General features: G+C 41.8%; 1 protein-coding gene across 1 annotated transcript; it reads left to right on the forward strand.

Moving 5' to 3' along the window:
- The first annotated feature begins 3457 nt into the window (after nucleotides 1–3457).
- Nucleotides 3458–6292, forward strand: HTR1B (5-hydroxytryptamine receptor 1B). The gene has a single exon (XM_003271136.3). The coding sequence runs from the start codon at nucleotides 3824–3826 to the stop codon at nucleotides 4994–4996; it is 1173 nt and encodes a 390-aa protein (XP_003271184.1). The 5' UTR covers nucleotides 3458–3823; the 3' UTR covers nucleotides 4997–6292.
- Nucleotides 6293–17806: the final 11514 nt, after the last annotated feature.

The following is a 17806-nucleotide window of genomic DNA, read 5'->3' on the forward strand; positions in this document are numbered from 1 at the left end:
TCTGGTTAGCGCTGCGCTTTAAACTTCCCAGCCTGCGCCTCGAATTTTGCTGCTGCAGCTGTAGAACTGCATCTTTCTAGCATGGGAGAGGGCTCCTCGAGGATTCATTTTTCTTTGGTTCCTCCGCAGCCAGCTCACCGCTAGGATCTGGCTTTGTGTCGGCTCACCGACTTCATTTCAGTTCCAGAGTTATTCTCCACTCACTCGGCTTCTGCTAAACGTACACGCGCGTGGAATTGATAAGGGAACCACAATAATTCGCAGTTTTAGTGCCCGGTGGTCAAACGGGAGGTTATTTCTACTCAAACTAAGTTTCGCTGCGCTCAGGTAATCCATCTCCACCCTTTCCCTTCCGCTACTGATTCCCTCTCTGCTCCTCCCCTGTCTGCTGAATTTTCCCCAAAACTGGCCTGGAGGTTCCTTCTAGCGCCGCTGGGGACTGCAGAGCTGGCGGTCGGACCTTACCCAGCGGCCCCTACTCCGAAGGGCTGACCCAGGCACAGGCGACTTTACAGGGTCTCTTTCTCTCTTGGGTGTTTCACACACGCGCCCCTCTGCGCAAACACCTATGTTTTATGTGTTTTAAAGTGAGAAAGGAATACTCGTAATGCGGAAGTCAGGTTAAGGAAATGGGGTTCCTCACTGAACTCTGCCAAGATCCGGTCAATATGATGGCGGTGTGTGTTTATGCAGCTTTTTACCAAAAAGGGTAAAATCAAACTCTGCCCACAAGGGGCGGATTCCTCTGGGAGTCTGGGACTCTGCGAAGCAGTGGAGGCATGGCTGGAGAAAGCCACAGGTCCCCAAACCGCTAAAGCCAAAAACCGTGTGGGGAACAAGTTTTGTTTTTTTCTCCTTCTCATGCTCCTGAGCAGAAATTAAAAGAGGAAAGATCGCATGGAGCTGGTTACATTCCTGTCGGCCTTCCCCGCTTCCCATCCCTTTAACACTTGTCTCTAATCCTTTCCAGTTCTCCTAGGATAACGGGAAAATTGTTTCCTGGCACCCCGCACTCCCACAGGACACACCCGCAATCGTACACACTTTTGATCCATCCTGGCCAAGGCCCCCACCTAGCGGTTTAAACTCGCCGGCTTTGCTTCCCTCTCCTATGGTTTCTAAGTGAGCACTGCAGTTTGCAAAAATAATTGTTTATCTAGGTGGATGGGGTGGGAGGATGGGAAGGATCCCTTAAAATGTGATGAAAATGAGGCTTAAGGTTGGTGGCAAAATGCTAGGTGCTAGGACTGGAGGAGAAAAAGAGAGAAGGCTGTGCTTTTATCCTCAGGGTGGCTGCTGCAGCCCAGACCGCATCTAGAGGACGTCCTTGAAGAGCTGCCACCTTAGTTAAAGGAGTACCCTCACAATGCATGCGTGTGTGTGTGTGTGTGTGTGTGTGTGTTTCTTCAAAACACTTAACACTATAGAAAAGTGTAAGTATTAATTATTTACTTGTTCATGTAGTTATTGTCTGTCTCTTCTAGAATGTAAACTGCTGGAAAAGAGGGTCTGAGGCTACTCCCTCTGGCCTCCATACCTCGGGTGCCTAGAAAAATACTCAGCATAGAGTAGGTACTCTATTTTTTGCCTGCCTGCCTGGTTTAGAGAACGGGGAATTAAGGGAACTTGGGTTTGTGCTTTATCGCCTTGGGTAAAAAGCTCTTCTTTCAAAGGATCTCAATTACTCTTCCTCTAAAACTGGGTGGAGGGATCAGATCAGATAGCCTTAGGTTACACAGAATGATTCTCTTTCAAATATATGTGCGCTTAAACAGATGAATTCAATTACAATGCAGTTTTTATTAGATACACTTTAGGTGCCAAACATGGATCTAGGCTCTAGGAATTCGTAGTGGGGATCATTTAATCCTTCGAGCTGAAAATACCTTGTCCTTTCCTGAGCTTTTCTTCACACTTTCTGATTTGCATTTCTACCCTACATTTGTTTCTGTTGAGGTTAGAGGAGAAACTGAGGACAGGGGATCCGTCCCTGGTCATGAGACCTAGGTACCGGTATTGCATGCTGCAGCTTATGGCTGACATCCCCACATATTAGTTGAAGGCAAAGGAGACACACAAGATGGTGCTAATGATGGTTCCAGTCCTCCCCGCCCCACCATCCCCCTTTTTTCTTGAATTCTGATGACCTCCTTTCTAGGTAGGCTGTTGGAAGGAACATGCTCACTCCCAACTGTTTTCCAGAGGCACTGAAGCACTGAGCAGCTGGAACAGGAGGGTGGAGCAGAAGGTTTAATTTCACATACAGTTGGCTTCTGTTTGTGATAACTTCTACATTTTCGCAGATAGCTTTTTCTTTTTCTCAGTTGACTCATAGTTGAGTGAAAAACACAAATTTCTAAAACTAGATGAAAAAATAGTTTTTATTGTATCAAGAGTTAAGGATGGCAAAGTACAAAATGCAAACATTGGGCCCTCTACAGCGATATTACTGGTGCCTGCTAACCTGGGTGTGGCCGTCAGGGCTGGATATGATTTTAGAGCGGAGAGGTCACAGACCAGCTTCCCCGCCTAACACTGGCCTCCTAGGGTGGGAGTTGTAGGCGGGAGCCTAGGGCCAGACTCCTGGACTAAGCCTGTGACCCTGGCTAAGGACATGGGTCTCACTGGAGGTCAGCGCAGCAAGCTCCGATGTCCGCCGAGGCGAGAACAGGACGCTTTCTTCCCCTGGCCAGAAATGCAGCTCCAGGTTGTCAGGGCTGGGAGGGTGGCCCGGGGTGGGAAGCGGGGAGATAGGGCGGTAGGACCCGGCGGGAGCTTCCTTGGCCAGGAAAGGAACGGGGCGGGGGGAAAAGAGGGAGGGAGAGAGAAAAAGGGAAGGTGATGGGGAGCGGGCGTCCGCACTCGCCGCGCCGCACGAGTTGCACTGCTCTGGCGGACCGGACCTGGACTCTATATAAGGAGCCCATCTGCTCCGTAGCTCGCACGCTTCTCCCGGGCTGGCGCACGCCGCGTCCCTCCAGCTCCCCCAGACACCTGCCCCTTCCCCGTGTGCCGCGCCAGGTCCTCCAGACCCGCGCACCCAGTGGCATGGCTCCGAGTGGCTCCCGTGGGACCGGGGTGGCGGTGGCGGCGGCGCGGCCCGAGCAGCCGCAACTCCAGCCCCGGTGTCCCCCCTTTTATGGCTCCGTCTCCGCGGGGCAGCTCGTCCGAGTGGCCAGAGAGTGAAAAGAGAGGGAGGGCAGAGCTCCGGCGCGAGGCGCGGCGCAGCGCTGCTCCTAGACTTCACCCCACCTAGCTCTGGCGGCCGCTGCAGCCCCCCAAAAGTGCCCCAGCTTGGGGCGAGGGGCGGGAATGCAAGATCAGGACCTCTCGCTGGCCTGCAAGCTTTGGTCTCTACACCTAGGAAACTCCCGTGGGCAAAGTCTGCAGATTCAAGAGCGTCCAGGTTAGGAGAGGCTCAGCCTCAAGCAACTGGGGTAAGAGATCCCACTTGGTCAAAGCCTTCTCCTCAAGCAGTACTTCACCCTCCTGCACTAGACGCCTCCAGGGAGCTGGAGCGGAGCAGGGCTCGGTGGGCCAGTTCTTAGCAACCCAGGGCTAAGACCCGGTGTGGAGGGGAACAACCACAGACGCGGCGGCTTCGCCAGGCGCGCTGAAAGTGCAGGGGACGCGCCCGCCTGCCTTGGCTGCCGCACCCATGACCTCTAGTTTCAGCTGTGAACCTGGGCGGAGGAATAATTGAGGAACTCACGGAACTAACTATCAACTGGCGACAAACCTGCGATCGCCACGGTCCTTCCGCCCTCTCCTTCGTCCGCTCCATGCCCAAGAGCTGCGCCCCGGCGCTGGGGCGAGGAGAGCCATGGAGGAACCGGGTGCTCAGTGCGCTCCACCGCCGCCCGCGGGCTCCGAGACCTGGGTTCCTCAAGCCAACTTATCCTCTGCTCCCTCCCAAAACTGCAGCGCCAAGGACTACATTTACCAGGACTCCATCGCCCTACCCTGGAAAGTACTGCTGGTTATGCTACTGGCGCTCATCACCTTGGCCACCACGCTCTCCAATGCCTTTGTGATTGCCACAGTGTACCGGACCCGGAAGCTGCACACCCCGGCTAACTACCTGATCGCCTCTCTGGCGGTCACCGACCTGCTCGTGTCCATCCTGGTGATGCCAGTCAGCACCATGTACACTGTCACCGGCCGCTGGACACTGGGCCAGGTGGTCTGTGACTTCTGGCTGTCGTCGGACATCACTTGTTGCACTGCCTCCATCCTGCACCTCTGTGTCATCGCCCTGGACCGCTACTGGGCCATCACGGACGCCGTGGAGTACTCAGCTAAAAGGACTCCCAAGAGGGCGGCGGTCATGATCGCGCTGGTGTGGGTCTTCTCCATCTCTATCTCGCTGCCGCCCTTCTTCTGGCGTCAGGCCAAGGCCGAAGAGGAGGTGTCGGAATGCGTGGTGAACACCGACCACATCCTCTACACGGTCTACTCCACGGTGGGTGCTTTCTACTTCCCCACCCTGCTCCTCATCGCCCTCTACGGCCGCATCTACGTAGAAGCCCGCTCCCGGATTTTGAAACAGACGCCCAACAGGACCGGCAAGCGCTTGACCCGAGCCCAGCTGATAACCGACTCCCCCGGGTCCACGTCCTCGGTCACCTCTATTAACTCGCGGGTTCCGGACTTGCCCAGCGAATCCGGGTCTCCTGTGTACGTGAACCAAGTCAAAGTGCGAGTCTCCGACGCCCTGCTGGAAAAGAAGAAACTCATGGCCGCTAGGGAGCGCAAAGCCACCAAGACCCTGGGGATCATTCTGGGAGCCTTTATTGTGTGTTGGCTACCCTTCTTCATCATCTCCCTAGTGATGCCTATCTGCAAAGATGCCTGCTGGTTCCACCTAGCCATCTTTGACTTCTTCACGTGGCTGGGCTATCTCAACTCCCTCATCAACCCCATAATCTATACCATGTCCAATGAGGACTTTAAACAAGCATTCCATAAACTGATACGTTTTAAGTGCACAAGTTGACTTGCCATTTGCAGTGGGGTCGCCTAAGCGACCTTTGGGGACCAAGTTGTGTCTGGTTCCACAGGTAGGTCGAATCTTCTTTCGCGGTTACTGGGTCCCAGCGAGGCTCTCTCTCCTGGGCAAGGGCAATGGATCCTGAGAAGCCAGGATAGGCCTGAGAGAGAGCTCGGAAAGGAGAAGTGTTGAAACTAAATGTAGAGCTTCCCTGCCCAGGAGGAGGCTCACTTCCTCCCTTCAAGCCCCGGGCTCAGCACTGACCCTGCGGCAGCCAGTCCCAAAGGGGGTTGCAACTTTTAAAAATTGATGATGGAAGGGAATCCCTGCCCTTCTTTGGTATCGTGGATAATGCCCACTAGAAGCAGTGTACTTGTAATTGTTGTCTGAAGCCTGTCTGAGACAGATCTACATACAGCCTGGCAGTACTTGAACTAGACGCTTAATGCCCTGTGTTTTTGGGGAGAACTTTGTGTCACAGCTTAATTTAAGAACAGTTACTTTGGCATCATTCAGTCTTCACTTTTTGTCTATTTAAACTTGGTTGGAGAAACTTGTGGATTTGGTGCTTCAAACCCTATGTGTGGCTTGGATGGCGCAGAGAAACCTCGAAGAGTTAACAGCAAAATTCTGATGCTGAGATCTCTATTTTTATTATACTTGAAACTATATGGGGGTGGGTGGGTGGGAATGGGAGATGAGGAGTGTTAAACTGAGAATCAACACCTATGATTGTTTGTTTTCTGCAGATTTGTAATTTTGTAATTCCTGTTTAGCGATTGTCAAGCCACAACTCTAACAAACAAACCATTATGTGTGCTAGTGCCAAAGTCTGCAGACTGCTTTATTTTTTCTCTTAATTTCATGTACCTGTCACTTTACACATTTAAATCCCCATAAATGAAGGGTATGATGGGTGACTCAGCCCACACTGCTGCTATATTTCTTACTAATGCAATTGGTAAAACCGATTAGTATTGGAAATATACTGTTTCTTAACAAGAAAAGTGTCTTTATTTCTTATCCAATTTAGTGAGATGTGAAGGAGACTGATGACATGGGGATAGTTCTTACACAATTGAGGAATGGGGTGGGGGCAATAGGAGGATGTATATTTTGACTTGTAAAAAAATCTTAAAATGCATGAAACTTTTATCTGATAGTCATTTGCACTCTCCTTCCCATCTGTGATTCCTTGTGTGCTAACATATAAAGAAACCAAGAGAACTATCTTCCTTCTCCAGAAACCTTAAAAATACAGTAAGGGCCCTAAAAACAATATTGAAAAGAAAATAAACTTGTTTATTTGTTGTTGTTGTTGTTATTGAAGTTTGGGCAGGAGAAAAGATTGCTAGAAAATGACATACAAGAACTTTAGAAAAGCTTAGAGAAACTAAAATTGAGCCTGTTTTTGTCTTGTTTTTTGTTTGTTTGTTTGTTTTTAAAAAAAAAATTGCAGAACCAAACCTCAGACTTACTAACAATCAGGAAACTGGCAAGCTTTTGACCTTTGTAAATTTGTTACCAACCTGATATCTCAATTAATATAGTATCTGGAATACTTTAAATTTATCAGTCTTTTCAAATTTCAAGAATACTTAGTTATTTCAAATTTCCTCTGAGAGCTCCCTAATACAGGATAAAGTCATGCAATAAAATATGAAAAAAATGTATATTTTAGTAAGAAGTAGCCCTGAGGGATTATCTGCACGGAAAAAAATGTATATGTACAGCATTTAACATGCCAAAGAAAATTCACACTCCTTTCCTCAGATGGTGTTCTGCAGTTGATACCTTTTGTCTGCAGAAGCAAGTTGTCTTTGTGAAACAGATTCACTCCTTGCTTGAAACTCCCCAGTCCTGTTTGTCAGACAATAAATATATTGAGCTGAAGTACACTGCTTGCCTACTGTGCAGACCTTCACCTTGGGTAATCACTCTTGAAAATATACTATTCAAAGATTCACACATAAGCTAACTAAAAAGGGGAGTTTTGATCAATATTTATACCTGTCACTGGTGTGAGAGAAAATTTTAGGCATTAGATTTGCCTATACTTCTGCTGGATCCCCAAGTTTCTTTGTTTGCTTTTTGTGATATTTCTCCTATGGAGGAATGTGCATAAAGCATGGTGTTTGTTTTTATGTTATTAATACTGTGGTCTTCTGTTTATACAGCTGTATTTTCTTTGGTCCTAAGAGGCAATTAAGTTAACTTCTAAGAGCCTTAGGGGGAAACATTAATTGAAACAAATAGCCACTTTCAAATGATTTCTTTATAGGGTACCTGCAATGATGTTGTCCTCACATTAACAAAACCCAATCAGTTTAGTCGAATGGGTTGTTTGCCATTTTGTAGATTAACCACCTAAATTATTGCTTGACTATTTGGCTGTATTGCCTGGATTTGGGGCATATTGTATGAAACAGAAGCTTGCAAACCCTTATAGTTATAAGATATATAGAATCATCTTTCAGCATTGCACATGATTATGCAAAGTGTAGTATTCATCCCAGGGGTATGTAGTTAAGACTGTTAAGCTCCTTTTCAGTTACTGTTGCCTATAGCATAGTTTATTTCATAAACTAGGCACGTGGCTTTTTTGCAGACCATAAAGCAGGAGATGGAAATGTTTAACTTACACAGCAATGAAAATATATTTTCATTGACTGTGGTAATAAACAACATTTTCCATATTGTTTAATTGCACAAATTTTCACAGAAATATATGAATGTATACTCATTCAATGATACCAGTATTGTCTTGTGTTTCTAGGAATTTTAGAGTTTCCTTTTAAAAATGGACACTACACCCATGAATGAATGTTTATTGAGTTCAACAAATTTTCTAAAGAACAATATTCTCAACTTTTCCTCTCTATTATCTTAGTTTTGTCTTCTTTAACCAGGAAACCCTGAGAAGATTATAATTCACTGAATCAGTAAAATATCAAATTATGTGTATTTGATGGAGTTGCTGTGACTGAAAATTGCCTTTGGTATTCCACCTTTCAGGAAATGTATCACTGGAAATGAAATTTAGGAAAATAAATAAAAGTCCTTTTGTGTTCTAAAAAGCATTGGGTAGTAGTTCTATTATTATGGAAAGATTGGTTCCTTGGATTCTGCGGTTGTGTTTAGGAGTTTGACCCTTCATGAGAGAATGACTAATAGTAAATGATACTGTGGCTGCCTGATATGTGCTGCCATGACTTGGGGGATTTCGTTTATATCTAAAGGAAGAATTTGAAAGGAAAGAAATGGATTGTGCTTTCATATTCTGCAAAGAGAGAGGGTTAGATCCACTATCACAAGAGTTTTCCAGATTAATTTTTAGAGGGGACCTTTAGTCTCTAGGCTAGGTAGTGAGATTCCAAGCACTGTATGTGCTTAAAATACAGAGGCAGGAACTGGGTTAGAAGAAGACTTAAGAGGAGTAGACTGACCTATCTTAAGACCAGTGAAGTAGGCAGAAAGGTAGCTTTTGTAGTCAGTCCTGGGTTTGAATTGCAAATAAAGTATGTTAGAAATACGTGGTTCTTTTTCTCAAATACCATCTACCTACAAGTTGATGTGAAGGCTTAGAACCTATACATGTAAAGCACTTATTGGGATGCCTGACACTTTTTTGGCTCTCAGCAGATTGGACTTCCTCTTAGCCATTATTTCCCATTGTCTCCTTTGTGGATGCAGAGTGCCTGTAGCACAGAACAGGGGTACTTGGGAGAAGTTGGACTGGAGAAGATCAAACTAGCCTGAATGGGAAAAACTTGGCAAAAACTAGAAGCGACTGAGGTTTACAGCCTTTTACAACTAATCCCCTATGCAGGTGACATACAGCCCGAAGAACAAAAGGGAACATGAAGGATGGTTTGCCGTGGCTCTATCGGCCAAAGAGAAATTGCCAAATATTTAATTATTTCTTACAACGTCCTTTTATTCACTTTTAAACCCTCTTCCTCTTCCTTGTCTAGAGATTTCTGGCTGTCTTTCTAGAATCCAAAGTCCCTGGCCGCATCCACATTTTTAATTTGCAGCACCTCATTTTTCACTTTCTCTGCTTTTTTCTTACCTGTATCAAATCATGATAACCAATAATGATGTTTATGGTTCTTGTTTTAGCTGTGAAGGGCTGATTAGGTAATTAAGGGTTTTCACATTGTATAAAATGGAATTACTGAACCAAACGAATGTGTAATTGGTGGGGATAAAAGCTTTCAACTGGGGCATCTACTCGAGTTTTCTAAAGAGTTTGGTAGAGAAAGGGTGGGAGAAGGGAAGTCTGCACTGTTCATCGAAACTCACCCTGGAACAATCCACCAGGGGGCAGAGTGTCTCTGAGATGTTTAGCAGAAGCAGGCGCAGACCATTCAGGATCTCTAAATCCCTCTTCGAGGACGTTTTGCAACTGATATTAACGCCTCTAGACTCAGTGAAAACAAAGTTCCATGAGTCAAGGGAGAGGAGGTTTATCGCTGATTAGAAATAGCAGATTTTTCAGAGCTGTAAATTCAGGCAGAGGATCTCCAAATCAAACCTAAAGTTTTTCTTCATATATCCAAACTCAGTTTTTTAAATTCATCTCTAGACCTTATATAATGCTAAAATCTTAGCATTTTAAAACATTGTGACCTTTTATTAATGTGGCAGTGAGCGAATCAGAGGTTAGGAGACAATGTACCTATTTTAAAATAAAAGGAGCTAATTATTTACTTAAACATGTTTAACCATTATGATTTTTCTCATCACTGTGTTTTTCTTTTCAAATTTATTTTTGGTTTGAGGTTGATAGATCCATAGTTCAAAGGTAGAACACTTGCCGTTTATGATTGAAAGAGATGTCTGGTTTTTTTTTTTTTTTTTTTGCACAGAAGTAATTTTTATTTATATGTCAGTTTTTCCCAAAAGACAGACCCTGAAGTCTGTGTAATTTTGGCATTTTAAAAGCAGGCATATAGAAATGTGAGTACAATCTTATGTTTCACAAAAATAAATTTCAGCATCAGAAAATGGATCACATAAAACGAGAAAACGAGTGAGATTATATCATTGCCATTCTCCTGTAACGTAACTGTTACTCTAGCATTTTCATTGTCCCCAATGGGGAGTTTTCTATGTGCCATTTCATACATCTGTCAGTTAAATCAGACTTTTAAAGTCAACACTCATATTTTAGGATTATACTAGGATTTTCAGTGCTCCCTGAGAGAGAGCTAGTCCCTGGAATTGAGCCATCTGTCAAAGAGAGTAACTTAACACTATTCCAAGTATAATTTGTAAAAGAAAATGTCCATTTCTTTTTACTTATTTGTATATATCTCAAAAGATCAGAGAAATCCTTTTCAAAACTACTAAATGAAAATCCATATGACAAGAATGGTCTTTTAATATTTCCTGTACCAAAAGTGAACAGATGGTGATGAGGGGATCCATTTATGGTAAATGCTTTAAAAATCTACACAAGCCTTGCTTAAGTGATGTAAGAAGGCATGACTCACATCCTCTCTGACTCTGTGGGAACATTCCACCCATCGGCCTCTGGCTGGTCATCCTATGTAGGGAGAACCAGATTTCGGGATATCTCCTGCTCACAAGTATGGTGACCATATGTGGTGATGGGACAGTAGTGATAGCTCAGTCCACAAAGGTTAGGTTCCTTGGCCTGAGATTGTAAACACTCTTGCGTGTCTCTTCTAAGCCCATTTGCTTAATTCAGTTTGTGACAGAGTCTGTGGGCATGCAGATCCCCCTGTGGTTCGTCAGTCCATTTGCTCATTTATCATCGCAATTGGCTCGGGAGAGGGGCTGATCCGATTTTCTGGAGAAACAGTTTCACTGGCTCTTCATCTTTCCATCCCAGTCTTGCCTAGCCTTAAGGTTCTTGATGTTCACTCTTCTGCCCTGCCCCTCTAGGCTTTCCCATACAATGCTGCATGTTGGGATAATCACACAGTGGGAAGTTGGAAAGTAGCCACTGGTCTGAAACCCTCCAACATATTGGTGGGTATAAAATGCAAGAGAAAATCTTTGAAGTCAGACAGACCCGACTTTAAATCTGGGTTTTGCTATCATGAGCAAGTTCCTCTGTGATGTAATAACGCACACCTTGATGTTTGAAGTTAAGAATCCAATAAGATAATGTAATTGTTTTCAACTTTGGCGTCCCATTTATCAGGGGAGCTTTTAAAAAAAACTTGCTCAGACCCTGTATGAGATGAATTACATTATATTATTTGCAGCAGGGTCTCATATTCTTATTTTAAAACTTCTCCCTAGGTAAAGCTCTTAGTATAATACTTACTTCAAACCGGATGTATAGGTGTGAAGGGGGACCTTGAATGAAATGAGAAGTCAAATAGTTTTGGTTTTTTACAATGGGGCTTCTCAAAATTTATGACGGGCCCATGAATCACCTGAGAAGTTTGTTATAATGCAGATTCCAATTCAGTAACTGGTCTGTGATGGGGCCTGATATTCTGCATTCCTAATAGGCTCCAGCAGATGCTGATGATGGTGGTCAATGGATCACACTTTGATTAATAAGGATCTACAGGAAAACATAGCTTAGTTATGCAGCATTGGTCATTGACTATATATATATATATATATCTCAACCAAAACAAAAACAACACATAACTTGCAGATGAAAAAATTGTGCTTTTTAATGTACAATAGGTTGTGTTTTCTCAGCTTGTTTACATGGTATTCATATCTCAGTTTCAGCAGCTGTTAAATGTTTCTCCTTAAATGCTTTCTCCCAGATGCTTTAAATCCTCAATCTACCCTAAAACAAACTACTGACTTCTGAATCAGCAAAGCACGACCCTCAGATTCAGGCCTCTGTTTTTACATAATTTCCAACTAAGGACTTTGCCTTTTGTTAAAAAAAGGAAATTCGTTTAAAAACGAAAGCAAATAATAAAACAACAAAGAAATAACAATTGCTAACATATGGCAAAAGGCACAACTTCCTTGGTGCCCTATTTCACTTAATAAGCCCACTAGGCTTCCTTTTGTTAAAACATATGCATGCATACTCCCACATACACATTTATATGTTATATAGATATTTATGTTTTGTGAACAAAAGCAACAATTTCATCAAAGCTGAAAGAGGTGTGCTTTCATCCATTAATTTTATTATTATTGTCTTTTAGATACGTAATACTCAGAGCAGTGATCCAGCAACTTTTTTATTTTATAGAAAGCCCCTCCTTATTTTAAATTTCCAAAATATTTTGTGGGTATTTTTCATGGAAAATAATTTAAATTATTTAATGGGAACTTCTTGGCATCTGCCCATAAAACCAAAAACTATTGTTTCCTAAGCCTAGGTTGGGAATAAAGAATCAAAGGATCTCACTTCAGAAAAGATCCTTTATTTTTTTTTACTTGTGTTTGAAGTTGTGGTCAAGTAGGTCTTTATTCAGCATTACAAAACAAAGTTAAAGGTCTTTCATCTCTTCTGTGAACAATTATGATGCTTCAAGTTTGACTCCAGAAAAGACACATTGCTGGAAATTCAACTGTTTTATTTCAAAGGAGCAGCAGCTGGGGATGGAACTGGCATGACTGAGCACTTACTGTGTGTCACATACTTAAATATCCGCCCACCCCATTTAATCATCATAACACTATCAGGAGGCAGGTATCATATTATCATCCTCACCAATCAGGTAGTATGACAATTTGATCCAGTTTTTCAGGTTACAGAGTTATGACGACGGCCCCATTTGAATAATTTGTATTCAGATTTTAAAAGGAAACTACATTATTATGTCTGTTTCACTCAGTCTTTGAGAATAGTGTTTTTTTAAAATGCTATTCTGAAGCATTAAAGTAGCATAGAACTTTAGGGATGTATTTCTGAGGACAACGTTGCATCTAGGGAACATGGGTTTCCTCTTGGGCTGCTCCCAAACATCTCCCCCTCCCTGTCTGACTCCAACCCTAAGCAACCAGGGCACATACCTTGCCTCCTGACCTCTTCTAGGGAAGTTGGTATGTATAAAAATATAGATTTTAACTCCTGGATATGGTACTATTAAATATAGATGCTTTTGCTATGATGAGTAATGCATGATAGGAGGAGGTGTTTACCATTTACAGAAAGTTAGAGATTTATATCCCATTTTTACATGGAGTCAAATTTCTGAGTGAAAAGTAAACTCGGGCAAATAGCAAAATGTTTTCAAATGTTATGGTTGTTTTTGCATTATATAGATAAAACTTCTAAATTAATGCCCTTATCTTTTTTTATACTCATATTCCTTATTAGCAGAGTCCCTCCCTGCTAAGAGCTTTAAGTTGCTTTCCTCTCCCCTCATAATCCACCCCCAAACCCCAAAACAACACCATAAACAACAAAACAAATAAATCTCAGGGATAGAAACTTATCAGTATTCACAAAGCTACAAAACTGACTTAAAACCCAAATATTTAGACTAGTTGTAAAAGAAATATGTTTTCATTAAGGTGCAAACATTATAATAGCGAGTATGCAAAGTTGTAGACTCGCCTTTGGGAGAAAATTTTACTCGAAATACTTTTTGTCCTATGTCTTTGATTATGTTCACTGATTTTTAGGTGGAACCAAAAAAAGTATACAGAAATTTTGGTAAATTTGGAAATATAATTAAAGCCCAGGCTGACCTGGATTCAAATTCCAGATTTGTCACTTGCCCGTTGTGTGACCTTAACCTGAGTAAGCATTAGTTTCTTTATCTGTTAATGTGGGGAAAATAGTGCCTTATCCATAAGCTTATTATGAGGATTAAACAAGCTACTGTGGGGGAGGCTGAGGCAGGAGAATCGCTTGAAACCAGGAGTTGGAGGTTGCAGTGAGCCGAGATCGCACTACTGCACTCCAGCCTGGGCAACAGAGCGAGACTCTGTCTCAAAACAAAACAAGACAAAACAAGCTACTGTGTGGCAGTTCTTAGTCTAAATAGTCTCTAAACATTATAGGTGTTGACCAGATACTGGCTTCATTCGGTTCAGACAATATAAGCCAGGTGTCTATCCAAAGATTATGAAATTTGGAGTCAGCAGAGCTGTTTAAAATGTTGGGTTTTTTTCTTACCAGTATGTGATTTCGGAAAAATTATTTAATCTCTGTTAAGTCTCAGTTTTCCTGTCTCTAAAATAAGACTAATATGATCTATCTTGAAAGAATAAGGGGATTCGATGATTATTATATAGTAAGTGTAGATACCTGAAACAGTTCTTGCAGCAGGGCAATTGCTGGGTAGACCTTAGTTTTCCTCTTTTTCAACTTTCTTTCCCATCCTTGGAGGTTAAGGCCTGATATCGTATTCTATGCTTCAATGTTGGTTAAAATTCCATTTATTATTGAAAGTGAGATCTGTATAACTTTGTGAGATTGGAACCAGTTTTATTGATCCTGTTTGGAAATTGCTTATATGCCGTGATTCAAGAGGTGCTAGAAAAATTACCCCATTTCCTGCCTGATATCTATTAATTAGAATCATCGTTTTGATTATTTTAAATCACAAATATATTTTGAGGTTTGAGCACATTACCCATTTACACCTTATTGTGAATTAGTTTGTTCATGCTATAGATTACTTGAGAACATTAAAATAATGTTTACTCATAGGCTGGGTGTGGTGGGTCACGCCTGTAATCCCAGCACTTTGGGAGGCTGAGGCAGGCAGATCACTTGAGGCCAGGAGTTCGAGACCAACCTGGCCAACATAACGTCTCTACTGAAAATACAAAAATTAGCTGGATATAGCATGCCTATAATTCCAGCTACTTGGGTGGCTGAGGCACGAGAATCGCTTGAACCCGGGAGGCTGAGGATGCCGGGAGCTGAGATCACACCACTGCACTCCAGCCTGGGCAACAGAGTAAGACAAATAAACAAATAAATAAATAAAAATAACATATTTATGCAGAACCCTAAAACAATGTGGGGTTTGTATATAAAAAGATAAGGTAGGACTTATTTTAAACTACAACATATTTCTAGATAGGCAAAAATGAGTAGTTTGTCATACAGGCATGTGAGGGACCTCGAGAAAGAATGAAATTTAAGAGGCTATTGAAGACAAAACTTAGCCCGCTTTATAGTTTATTTGGCAAATGCATGCTTGTATGTTATACTGTCTGTTTCTGTAAGATTTTTAATATTTTTTAGATACTATGAGCATTCAAGTCTTCAGGGAGAAAAATTAATTTGGGATGGTAAATATGTCACTACACTCAGCTAGAAAAATGGAACCCAGCACATATAATCTGTCCTGCTGTGTTTCTTAATGATCGCTATGGATTTTACCATGTTAAAGGTGGCTGTCCACTGCGAACTTCTAACGGGGAAGAGTCTGACAGAAACATGGTGGTGTGCTTTCCCGACCTCGTATAGAAGCGGTCTCAGGCACCACAAGTGCATACGGAGTAGATATTTGTCCACAATAACCCAAACACTGTCCAGAGGCAGTGAAATAATTTTAAAGGTCACTTAGTCTGCATTTAATCAAGTCTGTTTTCATTTTTGACTGCTTGAGTTACTCAGCGGTATTCATAAAACACAGATATTTGCTATAGCAACTGCTGCCGGCTAACACCATAGGGCAGATAGACGGGGAAGATTATTTTCATTCCACAAAGGAGATACACCTGCCTTTATGAAATTATGTCTATGACCTATTTTAGATCAAAAGTAGAAGAAAAATAAGAGTTTAAACACTGCATTATATAACATTTTAATTTTCTTATTTATTTTATTTAAATCTGACCATTCCTGCAAAGAACAATAATAAATACACTGGGTAAGTATAAAACTAAAGTACACCAAGGTGTTTATCCACTTCAACTCCCTCTCCCAGCACACACACAAAAAAACATGTTATTTACTTGTATATAAATAATGGATACATCTCTACATTTTTCTTGTTTCTTTGCATATTCAGTTTTGAAGGTGACCAATCATTTCCTACAGAAAATTACTTGAGCAGCTTGATTAGCATACACAGAGGTTTCTCAACCTCGGCACTATTGACATTTTGGTCAGAGAATTCTTTGTTGTGGAGGCTTATTCTGTATAAGATGTTTAACAGCATTTCTGTTCTCTACTCTCTAGATGTCAGTAGTGACTCCTCTCTCCAGTAGAAAACCAAATATATTTCATGACATTGACGTTATTTGTGTCTATGTGCATTTACATATTTTTCTTGGATAGGAAGACTTTTAATTTGTAGTAAAATACAAATAACATACATTTTATCATTTTAATATTTCTAAATGTAATGGACAAACTTTTGATTAGATTCTTTATGAGGCCTCTTGTCCAAAAAATGTTAAAAAATTATTGTTAATAGAGAGCACCAAAATGTAGGGTAATTGAACAATGTTGTTGAATGCCAAAACCTGCTGCTGATCACATAAGTCTCAGTTTACTTGCCTCCACCTCTGGAAAACCCTTTCTAACTTTCCATATTGAGATATTTGGTTCCTCTTATATGCTGCTTTTGCAGTATTTCTCACCTATACCATGTGGACTGTGATGCTAAAGGCCTGCAAATGAGTTTTTTAAAGAGAGTTCAATAGTATCTTAGCACAAGATAAAGGAGAACTTAGCCTGCGAGTTCTCCCTTTCTAAGTGGTTCTAGTGTTATTTGCCATTGCATTGCAGGGCCTGGCAGAGTGCCTCATACTTTGCAGAAGGTCCATAAGTGTTCAGTAAATCAATGTGGGAATGAATGAGTGAACATTTTACCTTGCATAATAATTTTCAATAAAATATTTTTCAATCATATGGTTTCCTAAAATTCTTTTAGTTAACAGTATACAAGTGAAAACAATGTGTTACCATAAAAGAGAAACTATTTGCTTCTAGTCAGGTATTACAAGATGTTGAATCATCAAAAAAGACTAAATGATTTTACTTAGGGAGAAAAGTGCACTAATACATTCTAAGAAGATTTTCAGTAAGTAGCAAGTGTCACAATTGAGGATCATGATACTTTAGAGCCAAATATGTCTCACTTAGCAACAGAAAGCAAAATTAAAAGGACAGCCTCATTTTCTAAGCTTTCAGTACAATTGCAGTTTTATTGTCATTAAATGTTTTAAATACAAATTTTCATACATTGGTCTCTCATGGAATCACGTTTTTAGTCATAGAAACGCAGGGTTATTGAACCCTACAGTAGTCATAGAAATGCCTTCTGTACTTCTACAAAGGGTGTCAAGGGAAGATTTTCTAAAGGGATGAGACTTTGGTGAACTCATTGAGTATGGAGGGAAGCCTAAAGCAGTCAGGAGGGATGCTTGGCTGGCTTTGGGGTCCAGGCCGGGAGCACAGTGCCTGCCAGAAGGAAGGCATTTTTCTGTTTCTTGGCTGTTCTATGAGTCACTCTGAGTGACACTCAGTGTGGTGAAAAGTATACTGGGGAAGAGCTGGTGGGGATGCATGCATGTGGGTGGTGGGTTCATAGGTCCATGGATAGAAGCAGTAAAGTCCAACAGGCATAAGACTTCACTCTGGCCCAATGATGGTGGTCTCTGATTCCTGTTCTACTCAATCAAGCCTTTACATACTCAGATTTGAGTGACAAACGTAACTACACTAAATGTCTTCCTTTACTTGTTTGCAAAATAATTAATGTCTGAATTAGAATACAAAAGGATTCTCATTGGGCACATATGTGTCAACAAAGGCCTAACTTCCACATAAAATTAGACTAATTTTTTTTCAAATAATTTTGGCATTTATACAACAACAAACAACAAAAGCATAAGATTTTGGTAGCCTGAATAATTAATTTAGATTTGCAGTTTACATTGATTGAA

The sequence above is a fragment of the Nomascus leucogenys genome, chromosome 3 (genome assembly GCF_006542625.1).
Source record: "Nomascus leucogenys isolate Asia chromosome 3, Asia_NLE_v1, whole genome shotgun sequence".
In the NCBI taxonomy this organism is placed as follows: domain Eukaryota; kingdom Metazoa; phylum Chordata; class Mammalia; order Primates; family Hylobatidae; genus Nomascus; species Nomascus leucogenys.

Excerpts from the sequence above, each read along its gene's own strand:
- HTR1B (XM_003271136.3), top strand. The coding sequence starts at position 3,824 with ATGGAGGAACCGGGTGCTCAGTGCGCTCCACCGCCGCCCGCGGGCTCC.